The 18,024-nt window shown below is 38.8% G+C and overlaps 2 protein-coding genes across 2 annotated transcripts; both read right to left on the reverse strand.

Moving 5' to 3' along the window:
- Positions 1-231: 231 nt before the first annotated feature.
- J4E88_001988 (uncharacterized protein) lies at positions 232-4,224 on the reverse strand (the record flags this gene model as incomplete). Its single annotated transcript, XM_049395655.1, has 5 exons — positions 232-1,122; positions 1,348-1,559; positions 1,622-1,695; positions 1,760-1,958; positions 2,373-4,224. The coding sequence occupies 5 exons, from the start codon at positions 4,222-4,224 to the stop codon at positions 232-234; spliced, it is 3,228 nt and encodes a 1,075-aa protein (XP_049258059.1).
- An 11,307-nt stretch (positions 4,225-15,531) lies between these two features.
- J4E88_001989 (uncharacterized protein) lies at positions 15,532-17,474 on the reverse strand (the record flags this gene model as incomplete). Its single annotated transcript, XM_049395656.1, has 5 exons — positions 15,532-15,703; positions 15,761-15,814; positions 15,879-16,251; positions 16,358-16,980; positions 17,044-17,474. The coding sequence occupies 5 exons, from the start codon at positions 17,472-17,474 to the stop codon at positions 15,532-15,534; spliced, it is 1,653 nt and encodes a 550-aa protein (XP_049258060.1).
- Between the last annotated feature and the right edge of the window lie 550 nt (positions 17,475-18,024).

Genomic DNA, 18,024 nt, shown 5'->3' on the forward strand with positions numbered 1-18,024 from the left:
GATGACATACATCGATTTATCTACATTGGCGGACGTCTGGCGTATTCTTGTGGGATTGGTAGAAAGGTGTAGAAGTATTGTACATGTAATGTTGTAAACAACACCGCCATATGACGACGAATTATATCCCCTCAACAGCTCCATCCAGCTCCATCCAGCTGCTTCTCCGTCTTCTTCTTCAATTCAACAAACCCAGGTAGAACCAATGTAACTTTCCCCTTCCTCCAAAACCTACTCAACGTCCAACCCCGGCCTCATCGTCTTCCTCACAAACGCCCTCCTAATCGCAAGACTAACCTGCGTCCACCCCACCACTTCATTATGCCCTCCATACCTCACAACCTCCAACTCCACCATCCTATCTCCCTTGTCGTCCTCGACCTTCTTATACGCAAAAGCACCCCTCTTGACCCTATTCGCCCCTTGAATCGTTCTCCTCTCCTCCTCCGCCACAACCCCTTCTTCCGTCAACATTTGCGTAGCCAGTGGCTGGAACAACGCTTCAGATTCCCAGTACGTGATATCCTGGTCGTTTCGTGCGTGCAGGAGAGTAATGTGGAAACCGGACTTGTTGGCTGAGGCGGTGGAGATGAGGGCGCGTAGGCGGGTGAGGGTGGGCCAGTGGTCGACGATGCGAGTGGATAGATAGTTTGCTATCCTGGGGTAGCCTTGCAGTGGTTTTAGGATGGGGAGAACGCCGCCGATTTTGTAGGTCTTGAGGAGTTGGGGGAGCGAGGTGAAGGGGGCTACTAGGACGATGCCGGCGAAACCTTCAAAGTTACGGGATGGTTTGAATGTTACAGATGGGGATGTAATGGCCAATGGGAGGTGCTCGGAGGTGGAATTGGTGAAGTAGAGCGCGCTGGCGGCTGTTACGGCGGTGCCGAGGCTCTGGCCCAGGAGAACGGTGCGTGTGCTTGAATGAGAGAGGTCCGAGGTGATGTAGGAAATCAGGCTTAAGGCGTCGGCTATTAGACCGCTTTCAGTGGGGATATGCGGGGAGTGTGTGAGCGTGGAGAGACCGAAGCCCCGGTAGTCGCAGGTTACGAGGTGAGTTTTTGGGATGCCAGAGACGGAGCGGTAGGTTGAGGGGCGGTAACCTTGGGCTATGTGGCCAGCGTTCTGTTTGGGTGGATTAGAATGAGTGATAGATAAGCTGGAAATATTAAGAAGAGTTAACGGTGGATGAAGTGACGGAAGAATGAGGGAGAAACCATGTAAAACTAAGAAAGAAGAGTCGATATAGTCTGAGATGAGAGTTTGAGATGTGATAAGACCAAAGACTCTGGAAGGAAAGGGACATCATGCCAAACCGAAAGTCAAGAATCGAAAGAAAGCACAACCTACACCATGAAAGTTGACCACAACCCTACTTTCCGGGTCGCTGCTCAACAGCTTCTCTCCTATCGTTCCCTTCAATTCCTCTGCAACTTCCCCCGAAACAGCAGCAGTAAAAAGCTCATGTTCATTCTCCAGATAAACATCTAGAGGAAGTACATGCCAGCAAAAGAGCTTCTCTTGATCCGCTGTAGTAAGCCAAAAGGGTTGTACTTGCCCCTCTACACATGGGTACTTAGTACAGCGATAGAACAAATCGAGGAAGAGTTACAGATGCACTTACTCGCAAAGCCGAATTCTTCGGGATTCGTCACGTTGTGGTAGAACCCCGTGTGAAATTTATGGGCATAGAGAGCGCTGAGAAGACATTAGAATCGACTCCAAATATCATCTCATCTGTCATGATGAGAGCAAAACGTACTGCCTTTGTACCGTGGGATTGACCAATAGGCCCACAAACGCGGCCCAGACAATGCCTAGAATGGCAAATGTCCAGTACGCTTTTGTAAAGATGGCTTTGAGGTTGGGCATGATTTCAGTCACAGGACGTGGTCTTGCGCTGCCTAGATACTTTATACTGTCGGGAATGTCGACGCAGAGAAAGTACTGCGACCGTAGCACTGGACTCAGGTAAAGCAAAAAGGATTATGGTGACGTTGCGGAAATGGAACGCGCGAAGGGCACAGATGCATGGAGATAGGCAACTACGGGTGATCTAACCGGGATAAGCAGGCCGCAGCGAAGATCTTGGCATCGGAGTTGAGCGATGGCAGCTCCGGATCTCATGTGTAACGAGGAGCATGCTTCAGACAATACCGTCTCACGTATCTCGCAACCGTATATCAATGACACGCGATACCGGAGCAGAATGTGTGTAGTTTGACGCTAAGAAATGGGTATCATTTGTACTCATACACACCGCAAGACTATTCCAAGGTTTCCACAATATCGGCACACGATCAGACGATCTCATACAAGACTCTTCTTAGGCCGTCCAGCTTTCTTCTTTTCTGCCATACTACTGGCAGACCCACCCATCCCTCCCATGGCGACGTCCTGAGTCGGCGTTGCAACCGCAGGCGTCACGTCGCCGCTCCTAATCCTCTTCTCTGGCAACTCATCGCCGTCTTTGGGCAGTCTGAAGGCTAGATACGTCTCCTCTGCCCTTTTGCACTTATCAAACACCTCGTTCATGTATTTCTCCACGACATGCGGTGGTCGTATCGAGCGCGGCAAGGCGCTTGCGATTTCGTCGCCTTCATCGTGCTCGATTAGTAGAAGGACAGTAACTGGCTGGTAGAATTCAATGTTGTCTATCTCATTCATCTCGTCGAAATCTTCGATTCGCTGGGGCGGTTTAGGCGGCACGAAGGTTGCCGAGGGGGCTGATGCGGCAGGTTGTGTGGACGCAAAAGCAGGGTTTGTGGGGCTGGGTGTTGGTATGATGGCGTTCGGTGGGGGTGCGTCAGGCATAGCATTAGTCGCAGTACCGAGAGTCGGAATCGGCGTCGGCATTAAGTTTTGAGCAGAGGCAGACGGAGGTTTGACGACTGGATCCGGCCTTGGCTTCATCTTGGTGATGAGAAAGGACAGCTTTGCGCCTGTGCCATTGGGAAGCCATTCCATGAAACTATACGAAGGGAAGTAAAACTTGTCTTCGCTGCCATGGACAAACCTGAAGACCAACGGGCGATATGTTGTCCTCGGGGGTGGGTTGTAGGTCGATAGCTGCGGCGGCGGGTGGTATTGCGGCGGTTTGCTGAAGTTGTTCGGATAGGGTGGATATGGCTGTTGTGTAGGCGAGGGTTGCTGCGTCTGTCCCTGTGGCGGGACCGGACTGTACGGCTTGGGCGTGCTGGGCTGCAGAGGCTGCTGGACTGGCTGGACTGGGCGGGGAAGCGGAGGAGGAGCTGTGTGTTTCGGTGCTGGAGGCGGCGGCGGCGGCGTAGGTTTGGGGGGTTGCGTTGGCGGAGTTGGTTTGGGCGCTTTTTCCTCCTTCTGCCTGGCCAGAATCGCCGTCAATTCGTTGATGTGTGTCTGGAAGAACTCGAGCTGCTCCTTGCTTGCCGAGCCAGCGGCGACTATCTTCATGACAGCCTTCAGCTCGGGATCTGTTCCTGCTCTCGCGGCGAGCATGTGTATGACGGGATCGGGGGCGGGGGCTGCGGGGGCCTGAGGCGGAGGCGCGGCCTGGACAGGTTTGGGGGGCTGGGGTGGGCGTGGCTGGGGCTTCTGCTGTATGGGCTGGCCACCCTGGTATTTGGTGTGTTGGTTGGGCTGGTTGTGGTTTGGCCAGGGAGCATAGGGCGATGGCGCGGGAGGCTTTTTCTGTGCTGGTCTGCCCACCTCGCGCGGGCCGTAGAGGCGGATAGGCAGCGTGTGCGGCTCTATGACGAGCTTCACGCTCACCCGGTCGCCACCGACCTGGGGGAAGTTCTTGAGCAGCTCCTTCTGTCTCGCCGTCTTGGCCTTGTCCTCGTCGGTGCGGTCGGCCAGCTTCTTGGGCTGGTTGAAGTGGGCATGGAAGGTGCGGAAGTTGGCGCCAGACAGCCAGACAGCTTTGGAGCGCTCGAAGGACGTCTCGAGGACGCGGCTCTGCTGGATCGTCTGCCATTCGCTCGATGGAAGGTGGAGGGGCTGTGGCTCGCGCAGTGTGGGCAGCGGCGCGCCGTCGACCAGCTGGAGGGGCAGCGTCTGTCGTGGGGGCAGCGGCGCGCCCTCAGCAACGGGCGTCGAGGGCGGCGCGTCTTTGACGGCGAGGCTGGTCCGCTTGCGCTTCAGGGCGGCTTTGGCGGCTTTGGCGGGCTTGTCGTTGGGCGTGTCGGGGGCAGCCGGGGCGGCGTCTTCGCGGGCGCGCGCCCTCGTCGAGCGTCGGGGCTCAGACATGTCGTGTGCGGGTCGGGGTCGGGGTCGTGACCATGGCCATGGTGTCGTGCACAAGGCTGTTGCTGTTGCTGTTGCTGCTGAGTTGCCCTGACGCGCTCCCGTGCAGCGGCGCGCTAGCGTCCGGCACTCCAGGGCTGCCTCACGCTCGCTGACGGCATACGCTGCTACTTCGGCCTTGGCTGCAGGCTGCGAGATAAGCCCGAGCCTCTGTCCACAGCCCGGGTCGATATCCTTGCCTCCATGCAGCCTGACTCCGCTAACTCCGCTGCCTCCGCTCGCCTCACGCTTCAGCCTAGAGCAGAATTGGGCGCTAAGGGGTAAAGTTGCAAACACAAACCTGCGCGGCTAAAATCTAGAAGCTAACCTAACCTTAGGTTAGCATCCCTATATAAGTACTAGAGTTAAAAAGCCTATTAAAAATAGAGTTTATAAACGTATACCTTTTTTTATAATATATAGCACTAAGACAGGTTTAGAAGTACTATATATAGAAGTAGAGTTATAGCAATAGTACGTAGAGAAGAGTAAGTATTAATAGGCTTTTCTTTTTATATATTTAGAGAGAGTAGACGCTCTTTAGCTTTCTCTTATTAAGTATAGATATCTATACAACGTATATTATTATATATAGAATTTCTTAGAGCTATAAATAAAATAAAAGTTAGTAGACTTACTAAGAATTACACTATAGACCTTAGAAATACTAAGTATTAAGCCTTAAATAATACTTAATATATTAGTTCTTATTCTCTTTATACGTTAACTATATAACTTTTATTATACTATAGCTATTACACTCTCTAAGTATACTAATAGCTATAGTTTTAACTTAACTATAAAAACAACGCTTTAGAAGTAAACGTTAAAAAGCTATTATAACCTTAGAAAATACAAGAGAAGGTTTATAGGCTTATACTATACTAGGTATATAACTACTCTAGTCTTTGTAGTATAGTTACTACGCATACACCTTTATCTAGCGTAGTATAGACTATAGATATTAATACTATTCTCTTAGTATTTCTAAGAGCTGCTATAAGAAGGTATAGAGAACCTTATATATATAAAAAAGAGTAAACTCTACTATAAAGCCTTTAAGGTATTAAAGCGTAATACTACTAATATTTAGAGCAGTAGAGATTAGAACTACTAAGAAATAGGTATAGAGTGTCTAAAATTATAATAGCTATTTAGCGTAGGCTAAAAAAAGTATATATACTAGATAGCGACTATAGTGCAAAATCTACTAAGGTATTATAGTAATAGAGCAGAAAATAAGAAGGTTATAAGAGCTATACATTTCTGTACATTCTATCTAGAATAATTAGAAGAAACTAGATCTTAAGAAGAAATAGGCTATATATAAGGCTACTATAGATTAGCTATAGTAGCACTTTAAATCTTTATATATTTAGTTAAAGAATATTAGATTTTGTATAGATAAAGTTATAGATGTCTAAGCGTAGATACTAGAAAGACTAAGAGCTTAGAATAGAGAGCTAGATAGATATTAGAAAAAAGAAAAAGAAGAGCTAAGCGTGCTAGAGAGATAGAATAGAAGAGAAGTAGTAGTAGAAGAAAAAGAATAAGAGAATAGAGCTCTACTTATATAACCTTATTCTTTATATTATATTTAGCCTAGTAGATATAAAGAGTTGCTTAGAAGAAACAAGATTTTAATTAAGAAGTCTAGAAATATACGTTCTTGCTCTTGCTTCTAGAGTTTAGCTTAGTCTATCTAGCGTTGTACTTAGTGCGTAGAGTAGCTACCTAAATATAGCTCTTAGGCTCTTCTAGTGTACGCTTCTACTACTATAGCTTGTTATACTTCTTTTAGCTCTTTAGAGGCGTAATCTTAGTAGAGATAAGAGTTTAGAGCTTAATATTCTTATTACTACGTTTATAGTCTAATTAATATTCGCTATATAGAATATAGAATAAAACTTATTCTCTATATATATATCTTAACTATTGTTCTTCTTTCTAAAGTTACTAGTATAAGACTAAGATTATCTAAGAGATATTAAGCGCGTTCTAATAGCTATTTATAATAATATTCTTAGTCTTAATAAGGTATTTACTCTAAATAGCTATTTTTTGCATAGACTTTTTCTTTCTATAACTTAAGAGATACGTAAAATAGTAGTAGAGTAAGAAGTATTATAATTATTATACTTATAGGCGCAGAGCCTTCTACTAGATATAAAGCTAAGTCTAGAAGGTAAAGTAGTTAGTATAGAGCAAGAAAGAGGCTAGAAAAGAGATAGTAAAGCTTATAAAGTATAAGGTTTTAAAATAAAAGGTAGTAAGTAGGTAGTAGAATATAATATATAAAACAAAAATTAGAAGCTAACTCTACGCTACCTAAGGTAGCTACTAAGAAGGTAAGAGAGAAAGCTTATAGATTTAGAGGTTATAGCTAAGAGTAGAGATATTATAATAGACTCTAACGCAGAGAAGAAGAATATAATTAGAATTAATAAGCTTTAAAATAAAAGACTAGAGAAAAGGCAAGAAAAAACTTATAGATTCTAGCTAGCCTGCTAGTTACTATAAAGTAGTAGTGCTTTAGAACTAGGTAGAATTTCTATAGTAAGTAGAGAAGTAGATAACTAGTTAGCATATAGCACTATAGAATAGAATCTTATAATAAACAAGGCTATAATAGTAGAATCTAGACATTACAAGAGTAGTTAAAGCAGTAGATTAGATAAACTTTAAATATCTAGTATAGACTATATTTATATACTACGCAACTACTTTTGCATTTACTTACACTTCTTTTATACTTACTATATATAACTAGAATTTAGTTCTAGTATTATGTATTAGCTATAGACGCGTTATTATAATAATATAGACTTATAAAGATAAGTAGTAGTGCGCTTTTCTTTATTATTAAAAGTAATAAGTCTTGTTTTCTATTGTCTATAGTAATTAAATAGCTATACCTATTAATAATAAGAAGGCGCTCTAGAAATGCTATATAATGTAACCTACTATATTAAAATTAAAGCGCCTAAATATTATCTTCTAGAATTAGAGAAGTAGTAGTTTATGTTTTCTAAAGGTTTTAGAACTAATATACTCTACCTAGCTACCTACCTTTTTAAGCTCTACCTGTTTATTCTCTATATTCTATAAGAATTAACGTTAGAAAGACTAGAAAAAATAAGTGTTAGTTAGTATATACTGCAAAAAAACCCTTCTTTATACACTATATCTCTAATATAGATACCTTATAGAGGTAGCTATATAGAAGAAGCTCTCTATTTTTAGTACTATTAGAGCTGTTGTTACCTATAGCAAGGCGCTATAGTACTAAGAGTTAGTAGCTAGAATATTAGAGATAACAAGGTATAGCTTATAGACTATAACATCTTATAGCTATAATAGTAAGAGTAGACATTACTATTACTCTAAAAGTAAGACCTAGTTAATATAAGTAGGCGTTGCAGAAGCTATAGGTTCTTAGAATTACTAAAGCTTTTCTTCTATTATCTTAGAGTTCTTAGGTCTTTTTTTCTAACGCAATTACTAGTAGGCACATCTTATAGTAGCCTCTAAGGCTAGTAAAGCTACTCTTAGGTAGCTAACTATTCTACTTTTTACACTCTTTAATTTCTAGAGCTTTTGCTATAGTTACGTAAGTTTACTAGGTTAATAAGGTAGAAGCCTATTATATACTAACTAGTGCTACCTAGTCTTTATCTAGTGTAGCACTATTACCTTTATCTTTATTAATAGCTCTATTAAGTATAGGTAGCAAGAGTAAGCGTAATAGAGAGTAATAGAAGCTCTAAGGTTATTACTACTAGACTCTATTATTTCTACGCGGCCTATATAGTGCAGAATTAATAGAAACTTTATATAGTAGCTTAGAGTTTATAGAAGCTAGCTTATTATCTAGAATATTATAGATATTCTAGGTTCTGTTAGTAGTAACCTTAGAAATAGTAAGCTTATTCTATTACTTCTAGAACTTTCTACTAACTTCTTGCGCGCGCAGTTTAAGTAGCTTTCTATTCTTCTTTAATTAGAGAGCTATTGCTAGCAATAAAACGCGTTAAAAAGAAAAGTAAAAGGCTATATAAAGAAGAGTAGAGATTATAATAGATATAGAGTGTTATGTCTATATTTATAACGCGTTAGTTATAATATAGAGCGCGTAGAGAATTTTAGAGTTATAAGATAGAAAGACGTAGCAAAACTACATAGTTTATAGTAATAGGCCTAGAGAGCGCTAATCTATATACAACGTAATGTTACTAGACCTAAAGAGAAATTTATTAGTATTTATAAGAATTTTATTATAGAATCTATAATCTAACAACTACGCTAAAGCTTATACCTGCAGCTTCTTCTGTATACGTAACACAGGCTATTCTTATTAGAGAAGAAATAGAGGTAGTCTACCTAGCTATACGCCTACTTATTAAAAACACTAATTATATACTAAATAATTATTTCTATATTAAATTTCTTACTCTAACCTCTCTATTAAATAAGCGTAATAATATTCTATATCTTATTTATTATATACTACTATGCAGCCTCTTGTTAAAAGAAGTAGCTACTATATAGCTAAACCTCTTTACTAATATTATATAGGTTGTAGTAGAAGTTTTAGAGGAAGGTTATATAGCTTTATAAAGTATTAGCGTATAAAAGCTTAGTATTTCTAGTAAATAGTACTAGCTTCTTCTATTATCTATCTACAAGCTTTAGTTAGTTAGATATAGTAAATAGTATAAATAGGTATTCTCTCTTAATTCTAGAGGCAGTAAGCTACTCTACTAATAGAGTAGGTATATTAACCTACAGCCTCTTCTAGTTAAAATACAAAATAAAGAGCTTAACGCCTACACACCTTTATAAGTATTACGTAGAAATCTTAGTATTTATAGAAACTTACCTCTAGCTTATATAGTTTTGCAGAAGCTTAGCGTAAGTTTAACCTAACCTAATTTATAATTCTACTAGTAGATATATTACACTTAAATATGTAGCACTTTATCTAAGCGTAATAAATAACAAAACGTAACTATATACGCAAGCGTTATTATAAGTTACTAGTAGTATCTACTCTAAAGTCTTTCTCTAGATTTGTTAAAAAAACCTTAGTTAATTCTAGCTTTGTACTCTACGCCTGCGTTGTATTAGTATAACTACTTAAGCGCCTTCTTAGTAATAGCCTTCTAACTAGATAATAGTATACTCTTGCGCGCCTAGAGTAGTTAGTACATAGAATATTACTATCTTAGTATTATAGAGCTTTAACGTACCTTTTAGCGTTTAAGAGACTATATATATAGCTAGATAGAGTTTAAGTTACATAGATTTTCTAACTAAGAGCTGTTAATATTTTAAGTATATATAGTATTAGACTAGCTAAGCTCGCAAACGTAGTAGTACGTAGTAGTAGCTTATATAGTAGAGGTAGCAGACTACCTAAAAGGTTAGCTCTTCTTATAGAGTATATTATCTACTTTATTAACACTACTATTATGCGCTAAAACCTCTATATCTACTAAGAGACTATAAAGTTTCTTTCTATAGCTAAAGTAGATCTAAAGATATAGAACCTACAGAGTATGCTTATAGAGCCTACTAATATCTTAATACTTAGGTAGGTAATACTACTTTGCAAAAGTCTTTAGTTTTGTAATTTAACTATAAACTTATTAAAACTAAAGAGTCTAGGTAAGAAGAGCGTTATATATAAGGTATAGCTCTTATAGGTGTATAGCGTATAGGCTTCTTTTACGTTCTTCTAGACGCTAGTAAAAAGCGCAGCCTATTAATTGCTTATTATTTCTAGGTTTTTACTAAGTTTAGCTCTAATATTCTTAATAACCTAATCTTATTTAGCTATCTTCTTAGTAACCTTAAGGTTAGTGCTATCTAAAATATTACCTCTATTAGCGCTAACGCTATAGGTAATAGTCTAAATAAGATTGTAAAAGTATTAGGCTATAGTTATAATTCTTAGTATCTTAGAGCTTTTAGAAAGTAATACTAGTGTAATATATTATAAGTATTAGTAGAGTAGCGTAGGTAGAAGCTATAGACCTAAGAGCCCGCTTTCTATTAACTTTAGACTCTAACCTTCTTATTATAGTGCTGCTATTTCTAGTCTTTTATTTAGCAATTCTTGTTATTACTAGCTAATTAATATTAAGCACTAGGTGTGCCTAGCTAGGCTAAGCTCTTAGCGGCTCTTAGAGTCTGCACTAACATTCTAATATAAAATATAGCTATAGACTATTAGCTATAGGCTAGATTTTAGCTAGTCTTAGCTACTCTAGTGCTATTAATAGATATTGCGTTTAGAATTCTTATATAAAATAAGATATTCTCTCTATTTTAACTATATATTTACTTACGCTTATAACTATAGCTAGTAGATAATAAGCCTATAGAAAATAGCAACTACTACCTTATATAGTAGTAGCGCTGCTAATAGATATAGCCTAAAATATAGAAAATACTAATATTAGTGCTAATATAAGAGAGATATATAGAGCTATAGTAGAATTTATAGCCTATAGCTACCTTATAAGACAAGACCTTATAACCTGCGCGTTTATGTATAGAAGCTCTCTATAAAAACGCTAGAATTACATTATAATACTAATATTTACGTAAGGCGCCTAGCTAGATAGAATATACACTACTATACACTAAAAGAGCTTATAACTACTAATTCTCTTTATATACATTTATATTATGTAAATTTATTAAGATAATTTTAGCAAGCTAGTAGTAAGAAGTTAATAGATAAATATTCTAGTATTTACAAGAGTATTATGCCTAAACTTAATAATAATAGAAGGTTAATACTACTACTACAAAGAGCAGACCTACTTTAGTAGCTACTTACTTTCTATATAGAACTACACTAGTATATTACGCTCTTTGCGGCTCTCTACTACTAGTTATACTAAAAGGCTAGAGTAGACCTACTACTAATAGGTCTTGCGCTAAATAACTAGTAATATATTAGTAACACTAAGTGTATTACTATAGGTGCTTAGAGCGTAATACTAGAACTCTAAATACCTTTAAAGCGCTTCTATAACAGCTCTAAGCGCTGCGCTATTATAGTAAGTAGTTAGCGTATTATAGTAGTGCCTAGTATAGTGCTATATCTAAGAGAACAGAAGATTTATAGTAATAATATTAAAACTCTTGTATATAACTAGAACTTTAGCTTAGCTTTACTACTATAGATTAATAGAATAAATATTCTAATTAGCTATTAGCCTTAGATTTACAAGAGCTCTACTAAAGAAGATTCTAACTTTTAGGTAACATACTTAAAGCACTAGAGCAAGCAAAACATATATAACTTCTAGAGAAACTAATATAATTACGCTAATACATAAAAAGACTATAGTTATTATATAGAAAACATATTATTCTTCTAATAGCTTCTAGCTAGAATACTATAGAATAGTTAGGCGTAGCAAAAAGGCAGAGACCTAGAAGTAGTTGCCTTAGAAGAAGATTATAGAGAAAGCTTATAAAGAATAATAATAGATTAATAAATTAGTAGTAGTAGAGGTACACGCTTTACTAGAAGATAGGTTTATAGATGTATTCTTATACAGAAAGAATAGAAATAAGAGAGTACTAATAACTAAAGATGTAGACATTACTACAAAATAGCGCAGTATCTATAACTAGCTAGACTTTAGTAATAGTAATAGAGATAATAAGTATCTAGAGAAATAACTCTATTAATTACGTGCACTATTGTTTTTATGCTTTAAAGTATTAAAGTAGTATAAGAAAATAAGATATATAGACAGCTAGTGCTTTACGTAAGAATAATAATATAAGTTATAGATAAAATGCTTATTAAATATAAGCTTATACTATAGAATACGCAGTATAACTAGCTATTATATTCTCTTTCTATTATTATAAGTAGGCGTATAGTTTTTTACAATTAACTTATAATATAAAGTTACTTTAAAAAATTGCAGCGTTACTATAATTACTAGAAAACCTCTATAATTTATAAAATATATAGTTAAAAGAGTAGTAAAACTAATAATTAAACTTTTAGAGTAGTAACAGCTATAATACTACTAATATAGTTGTTTTACATTTATACGTAGTTACTAAAAATTTTTTACGCCTTTAGCGTAGGTATTTCTAAGCTTTTTAGCATAAGACCTTAGTTACTTACGCTCTTTCTACAAAACGCGCGTTTCTTTCTATAAGAAACTTTACTCTTTTCTAAAGTTAGCAATTATACTAATTATTCTATACTTTCTATATATACTAAGAAATTAAAGGCTTTTAAGAGGTAAAGTTTTAACCTAACTAATTAATACTATTAAAATTACTAAGTATAAAATAGCTAAATTGCGTGTAGGTAGTATAGAGCCTTTAGTAGTAATACAAAACTAGCCTGCATTAAAAGGCTAGAGATAAAGTTAGCTATATAAGAGTAGAAATTTTGTAATATTATATAAGAAAGATTATAATTAATAGAAATTAAGGTATATTACGTTATAGAAGAGTAATCTATTAACTATTTTATGTAACTTAGTATTCTAACCTTAAATACGTATACCTTATTACCTAACCTTCTGCTATAGTGTTGTATATATAATAGTAACTAGACTTTCTAGAAAGCGTATAACAGCGCGCAAGTATAACGTATATACTAGTCTAAACCTCTATTAACTTCTAGGTCTTACAGGTCTTTACAGAACAACTCTTTTTCTTTACTAGTATTTTCTCTATATTAGCGTTATTACTATCTAGCTCTATAGAGCGCTTCTTAGAGGCCTAAGCTAACTTTACTTTTAACGCCTTTGCTACCTTTCTATTTACTTATAGTATTAGGTAGTTATTAATATTAATAGTAGAAGCTAGAAATAATTAGTAGAAGTTCTATCTAAAGATTAGAAAAGATAAAAGTATATACTAAGGTAACTTTCTAAAGTGTTACGCGCATTAATCTAGCTCTATAGCGCCTTTGCCTAGACGTTACTAATATTTAGCGCCTACAGAATAGAATTTATTAGCTATATTTCTTATATATTTTAAGGTTTTGCTACTAAAAGGTCTAATATACCTTTTTAACTATAAATTTACTAAAGTATATCTTAAATATAGTAAGAATTGTAAGCGCATACTTACTAAAGAACTAGGTTAGCTTAATTAGCTTGTTGTTGTAGTAGTAGAGTTTAGCTATCTTCTAGATATTCTATTAGTAAAGCTAGAGAATAACTAGTATTTAGAGTAGTATACTACGTAAAGCTCTTACTTTATATAGATAGCTTTAAGAAAAGCAGCAGCAAAGAGATAGCTATAAGAGTAGACTATATATAGCTTAGTACTATTAGAGGTATTCTTCTTAGAGGGCATAGACTAATATTATTAGTAGAAGTAGTAGAATTTCTAAGATCTCTAGAAGAAATAAGCTATACGTATACTACTTATTTTCTTGCAGAATAGGCATTATAGAGTCTTTCTATTATAGTTATAAAATATAATTCTATATAGTAGTATAGTTAGTAAAGTCTAGACGTAGATACTAGAAAGACTAAGATCTTAGAATAGAGAGCTAGAGAGATATTAGAAAGAAGAAAAAGCAGAGCTAAGCGTACTAGAAGAATAGAATAGAAGAGAAGTAATAGTAGAAGAAAAAGAATAGAAAAATAGAGCTCTACTTATATAATCTTGTTCTCTATACTATATTTTGCCTAGTAGATATTAGTAGTTACTAGAAAAGAACAAGATTTTAAATTAGAGGTCTAGAAATATACGTTCTTACTCTTTTCTTTAGGTTATAGCTTAGTCTATTAATTCTTAAATAGAGTATAAAGAAGTCTAACTCTAGCGTAGCTCTTTATTTTGTGCTACTCTCTCTTGCACTAATATAGCTTATTACGCTTCTTTACTCTTTTATAAGAAGTTTATAGAATAATCTTAGAAGAGATAGAGAATAGAGATAAGATATTACTTTTATTACTATAGTTGTCTATTAGATTAATAAGGCCTTTAGAAATAGAGTAGTTATCTTTATTATTACTATTAATACGCTTAAGTGCCTCTTTATCTTCTTGCGTAACTTTAACATTACTAGTCTTAATAGTATCTAGAACGCTCTTACTAGTTTTAAGTATAGTATTATTATCTTTACTAAGGTTATCTATAGTAGTATTAGTACTATTACTACTTAAGCTAGACGCGCTTAAAATCTTAATAGCTAGAGTAGTAGCTAGTTAGATAGTAAAGTAGTTTATAATATAGCTATAGATTCTAGTAGAAGTTCTACTAAAAGCAAAGCTAAGTCTAGAAAGTAAAGTAGTTAGTATAGAGTAAGAAAGAGGCTAGAGAAGAGAGAGTAAAGCTTATAAAGTGCAAAGTTTAAAGTAAAAAGTAAGTAGGTAGGTAGTAGAATATAGTATGTAAACTAAAAATTAGAAGCTAACTCTATACTACTTAAAGTAGCTACTAAGAAAGTAAAAGAGAAAGCTTATAGATTTAGAGGTTATAGCTAAGAGTAGAGATATTATACTAAACTCTAAAGTAGAGAACAAGAATATAATTAGAATTAATAAGCTTTAAAATAAAAAACTAAGAAAAAGACAAAAGAGAACTTATAGATTATTACTAGCCTATTAACTACTAAATTATAGTAGTGTAGGTAAAAAGGTAGAGAATTAGAGAGTAAGCTTTAGAGTAGAAAGTTAGTATAGATATAGCTTATTTAGATAAAATCTTATAACTTATAAAGCTAGCGTAGTTAACGCAGGACTAGTTTTAAGCTATAGAGGTAGAGTAGCAGACGTAAAAAAAATAGAATAAATAGTAAAGAGTCTTATTACGCGTAAATTTAATTAATTTAGCTAGAGCTATAGTTGTAGGTAGTAGTTATTACAATAGTTGCAATTATCTAAAAGACTACTTCTTCTAGGTAGGTAGCCTAAGCTCTACTAGTGCGTAAATTAAGCTAATAAGCAATAATTAGTAAATACGAGGATTTTGCCGCGCGCGGTAAAACTTTACCCTTTATCTCTAAGCCATGTCATGTTGCAAGAAAGCAGACGAGCACGGGAGTTGGTGGTGGAATCAATCAAATTGTGCCTTCTACTGTCTAGTCGCACTACCCAAAAGAGAAAAGGAATGTGCCCTCAAACTGGAGAATGGTCCTGCTTCGCGCTTTCCCCTTTCTTTCAATCTGTTCTTCAATCTGTTCTTCAATCTGTTCTTCAATCGAGTGCTTCCCGCTCAACGCAGTCCACCCCAACATGCTGCAGTAGCGACGCGAAAGCTCGCGCATTAAGCCTTCGCAGCATCCTTCCAGCGGGGCTTCAGCACAACTCTCCACTTGCCATCATGGAACTGCATCGTGATGAATTGCCGGAGTTGGATCTGCTGGTATCCAGCCTCCTCGAGAGCAAAGCGAGAAAGAAGATTGGCCGAGACTGTGCGCATCTCTGCGTATGCGAAGCTGGCCATGCATGTTAGTGCGCTGCTGCAGCAGAAGATGAGGGGGAAGGTAACATACTTTTGTCCGATACAATTGTGTCGGCCGTTGGAGAATGGAAAGTAAGCATCCAGACTACAATCTCACGTTAGAAAATGTCCACATCGAATCTCTCGTCTCATCACCAAGGGCGACTTACTCAGGTTCGGGTGCGTCCTCTCTTTCCTCACCTTCCAGCCACCGCTCCGGCCAGAACCTCTCCGCCTGAGGCCAGTACCTCTCATCACGATGGAGCGCTCTGTAGCTGGCCGACACAATCGTGTAAGGCGGAATCTCGTTGCCGTTGATGTTGTGGCCTTGGTCTGTGGTACGGCGACCCAGTTCCGAGGCAATGGGGTTCATACGCAGGTTCTCCTTCAGACAGGCTTCGAGGTAGCGATATTGTGGGTCTGTGCGCACCGTCTTTGAGTCTAGGATGGGGTCATTGGGGCCAAGGACGGGAAGAGAAGCGAGTAGCTTTTCGAGAGCGGCGGGGGTTCGTGCGAGTTCCACAAACAGGCATGCCATGGTTCCTAAGGCGCCTCGTTAGCTACTATGATGCGCAGTGGAGAGGGAAACTCGAAGGCCGCAACCTAGGAGCTAAGGAGTGGCAATGGGGCATGGATGAATCTAACGTACCAGAAGTGGTTTCCGATCCAGCGAGAAGGAGCTCAGACATCTGATCGATGATGTCCTGGTTCGACATACGCTCTCCCGTGTCTGGTCGCGCGCCCTCGTCCAACATGTGCTGGAGGACATCGATGCGTTTCTTGTTCTCGTGTCCTCCCTGAGCTGCCGCGCGTTCGTCGACGAGTTCGCAAATCGCAGACGTCATCTCCTTGGGCCAATCAACCTCCCACTCATATCCCATGCGCCTGAGGAATCTCTTCACAAAGACCAGTCCATACCTCTTCGCCTGACCATTGAAGATGGCGTCGGGAATCTTGCTCCAGCGCTTGTCCCTGCCGGACAACAGCTTGCTGGGATCGAAGATCTTGTCGATCTGCCCGAAGCCCTTACCAAATGACGACTCGCCCATGATGTCTAGCGCAAGACAGTGCAAGTCACGCATAAGGTCAGTCTCGAAGTCGCCGTTGGGGTTGGACTTGGCATCTTGAGCGATAGCCTTGTCGACTTCAGTGTAGTAGTTGCTGAGCAAGATCGATGTGCACGCTTTGAAGAACGTGTCTAGCTTGTCTACAGAAGAGACAGTAAAAGCTGGGCTGAGGAACTTCTTGAGGTTGCGGTGGGGAACGGGGCGGCTGTGGGTTTTCGGCGTCAGCTACCGTCGTTTTCGCAAGGAAATACGGGAGACTGATACTTACATCTCTCCAAAGAGACCGGGACTTTTTCTGTCTCTCGAGATCTCAGCATACATAGTAACCTTGGGTAGATCAATCGTGAGAAGAATCTGCTTCATAGCTCCCTTATCAGAGATCCAGAGCTGTCTTGGTCCCAAACGGATGACATCGCCGTACTGCTTGTGCATCTTCTCGACATATTCGTGGATCGTGCCACGAGCGAAGAGCCATCGCAGATGCAGGGCCGTATAGGGCGCATACCACGGTCCGGGGAAGCGCTCAAGGCCAGTCTTTTTCGTAACAGATCGAAGGTAAGAAAAGCTGATCACTATGGCCAAGAGACTTGCGACTATATTGCGCGGGTGCATCTCGATGGTGGAGAACTGCTCTGCAGAAGGGAGAGAGTCCATGGTCGGCATGAGATGCCATGGAAAAGTTGGAGTAGAGACGTTCATTGTGAGCGATCAAGGTAGATACAATGAAGAGGTATGAGATGAAGCGTTGGATTAACGGCTCCTAACGTGGAAGTGGCGTCTTATAGTCAGGTCGTTTGATCAATCGCTATAATACTCTCCCGAAGTCACTCCCCCTGCGATCCCGCCAATTTCACGCACGTTGGGGATCGCCGTGGTTAGAACCTGGAGACCCTCAAAGCTAGGTTGATACAGAGTCCCCAGACGATTGCCATACACTAGTTGCTAGATCGCAGGCTGATCAGTGGAGGGTAAACTAGACCCCCACAAGTCTGGTACCGAAAACCGACCGGCAGTAGGGTAAATGACTCAGTGAATATACCGACTCTTTCAACGAGACTACAGACAAGTTTTAACCCGGAAGCATCATGGGCACAAGTTTCGTCGGCAATGCGACTAGACTTGAGGCTGTTGAATACAACGGATCTCAGCCTCAGTGACGTAGCGTAGTGTCGATTAACTTCAAGGACTGTTCGCCCTATGCACGTAACGTCAGTGCATGTGTTTCTAGCTTCATTCTCTGTTTGACTTC

Source organism: Alternaria novae-zelandiae (assembly GCF_023758075.1).
Source record: "Alternaria novae-zelandiae strain BMP 2774 chromosome Unknown scaffold_3, whole genome shotgun sequence".
Classification (NCBI taxonomy): Eukaryota; Fungi; Ascomycota; class Dothideomycetes; order Pleosporales; family Pleosporaceae; genus Alternaria; species Alternaria novae-zelandiae.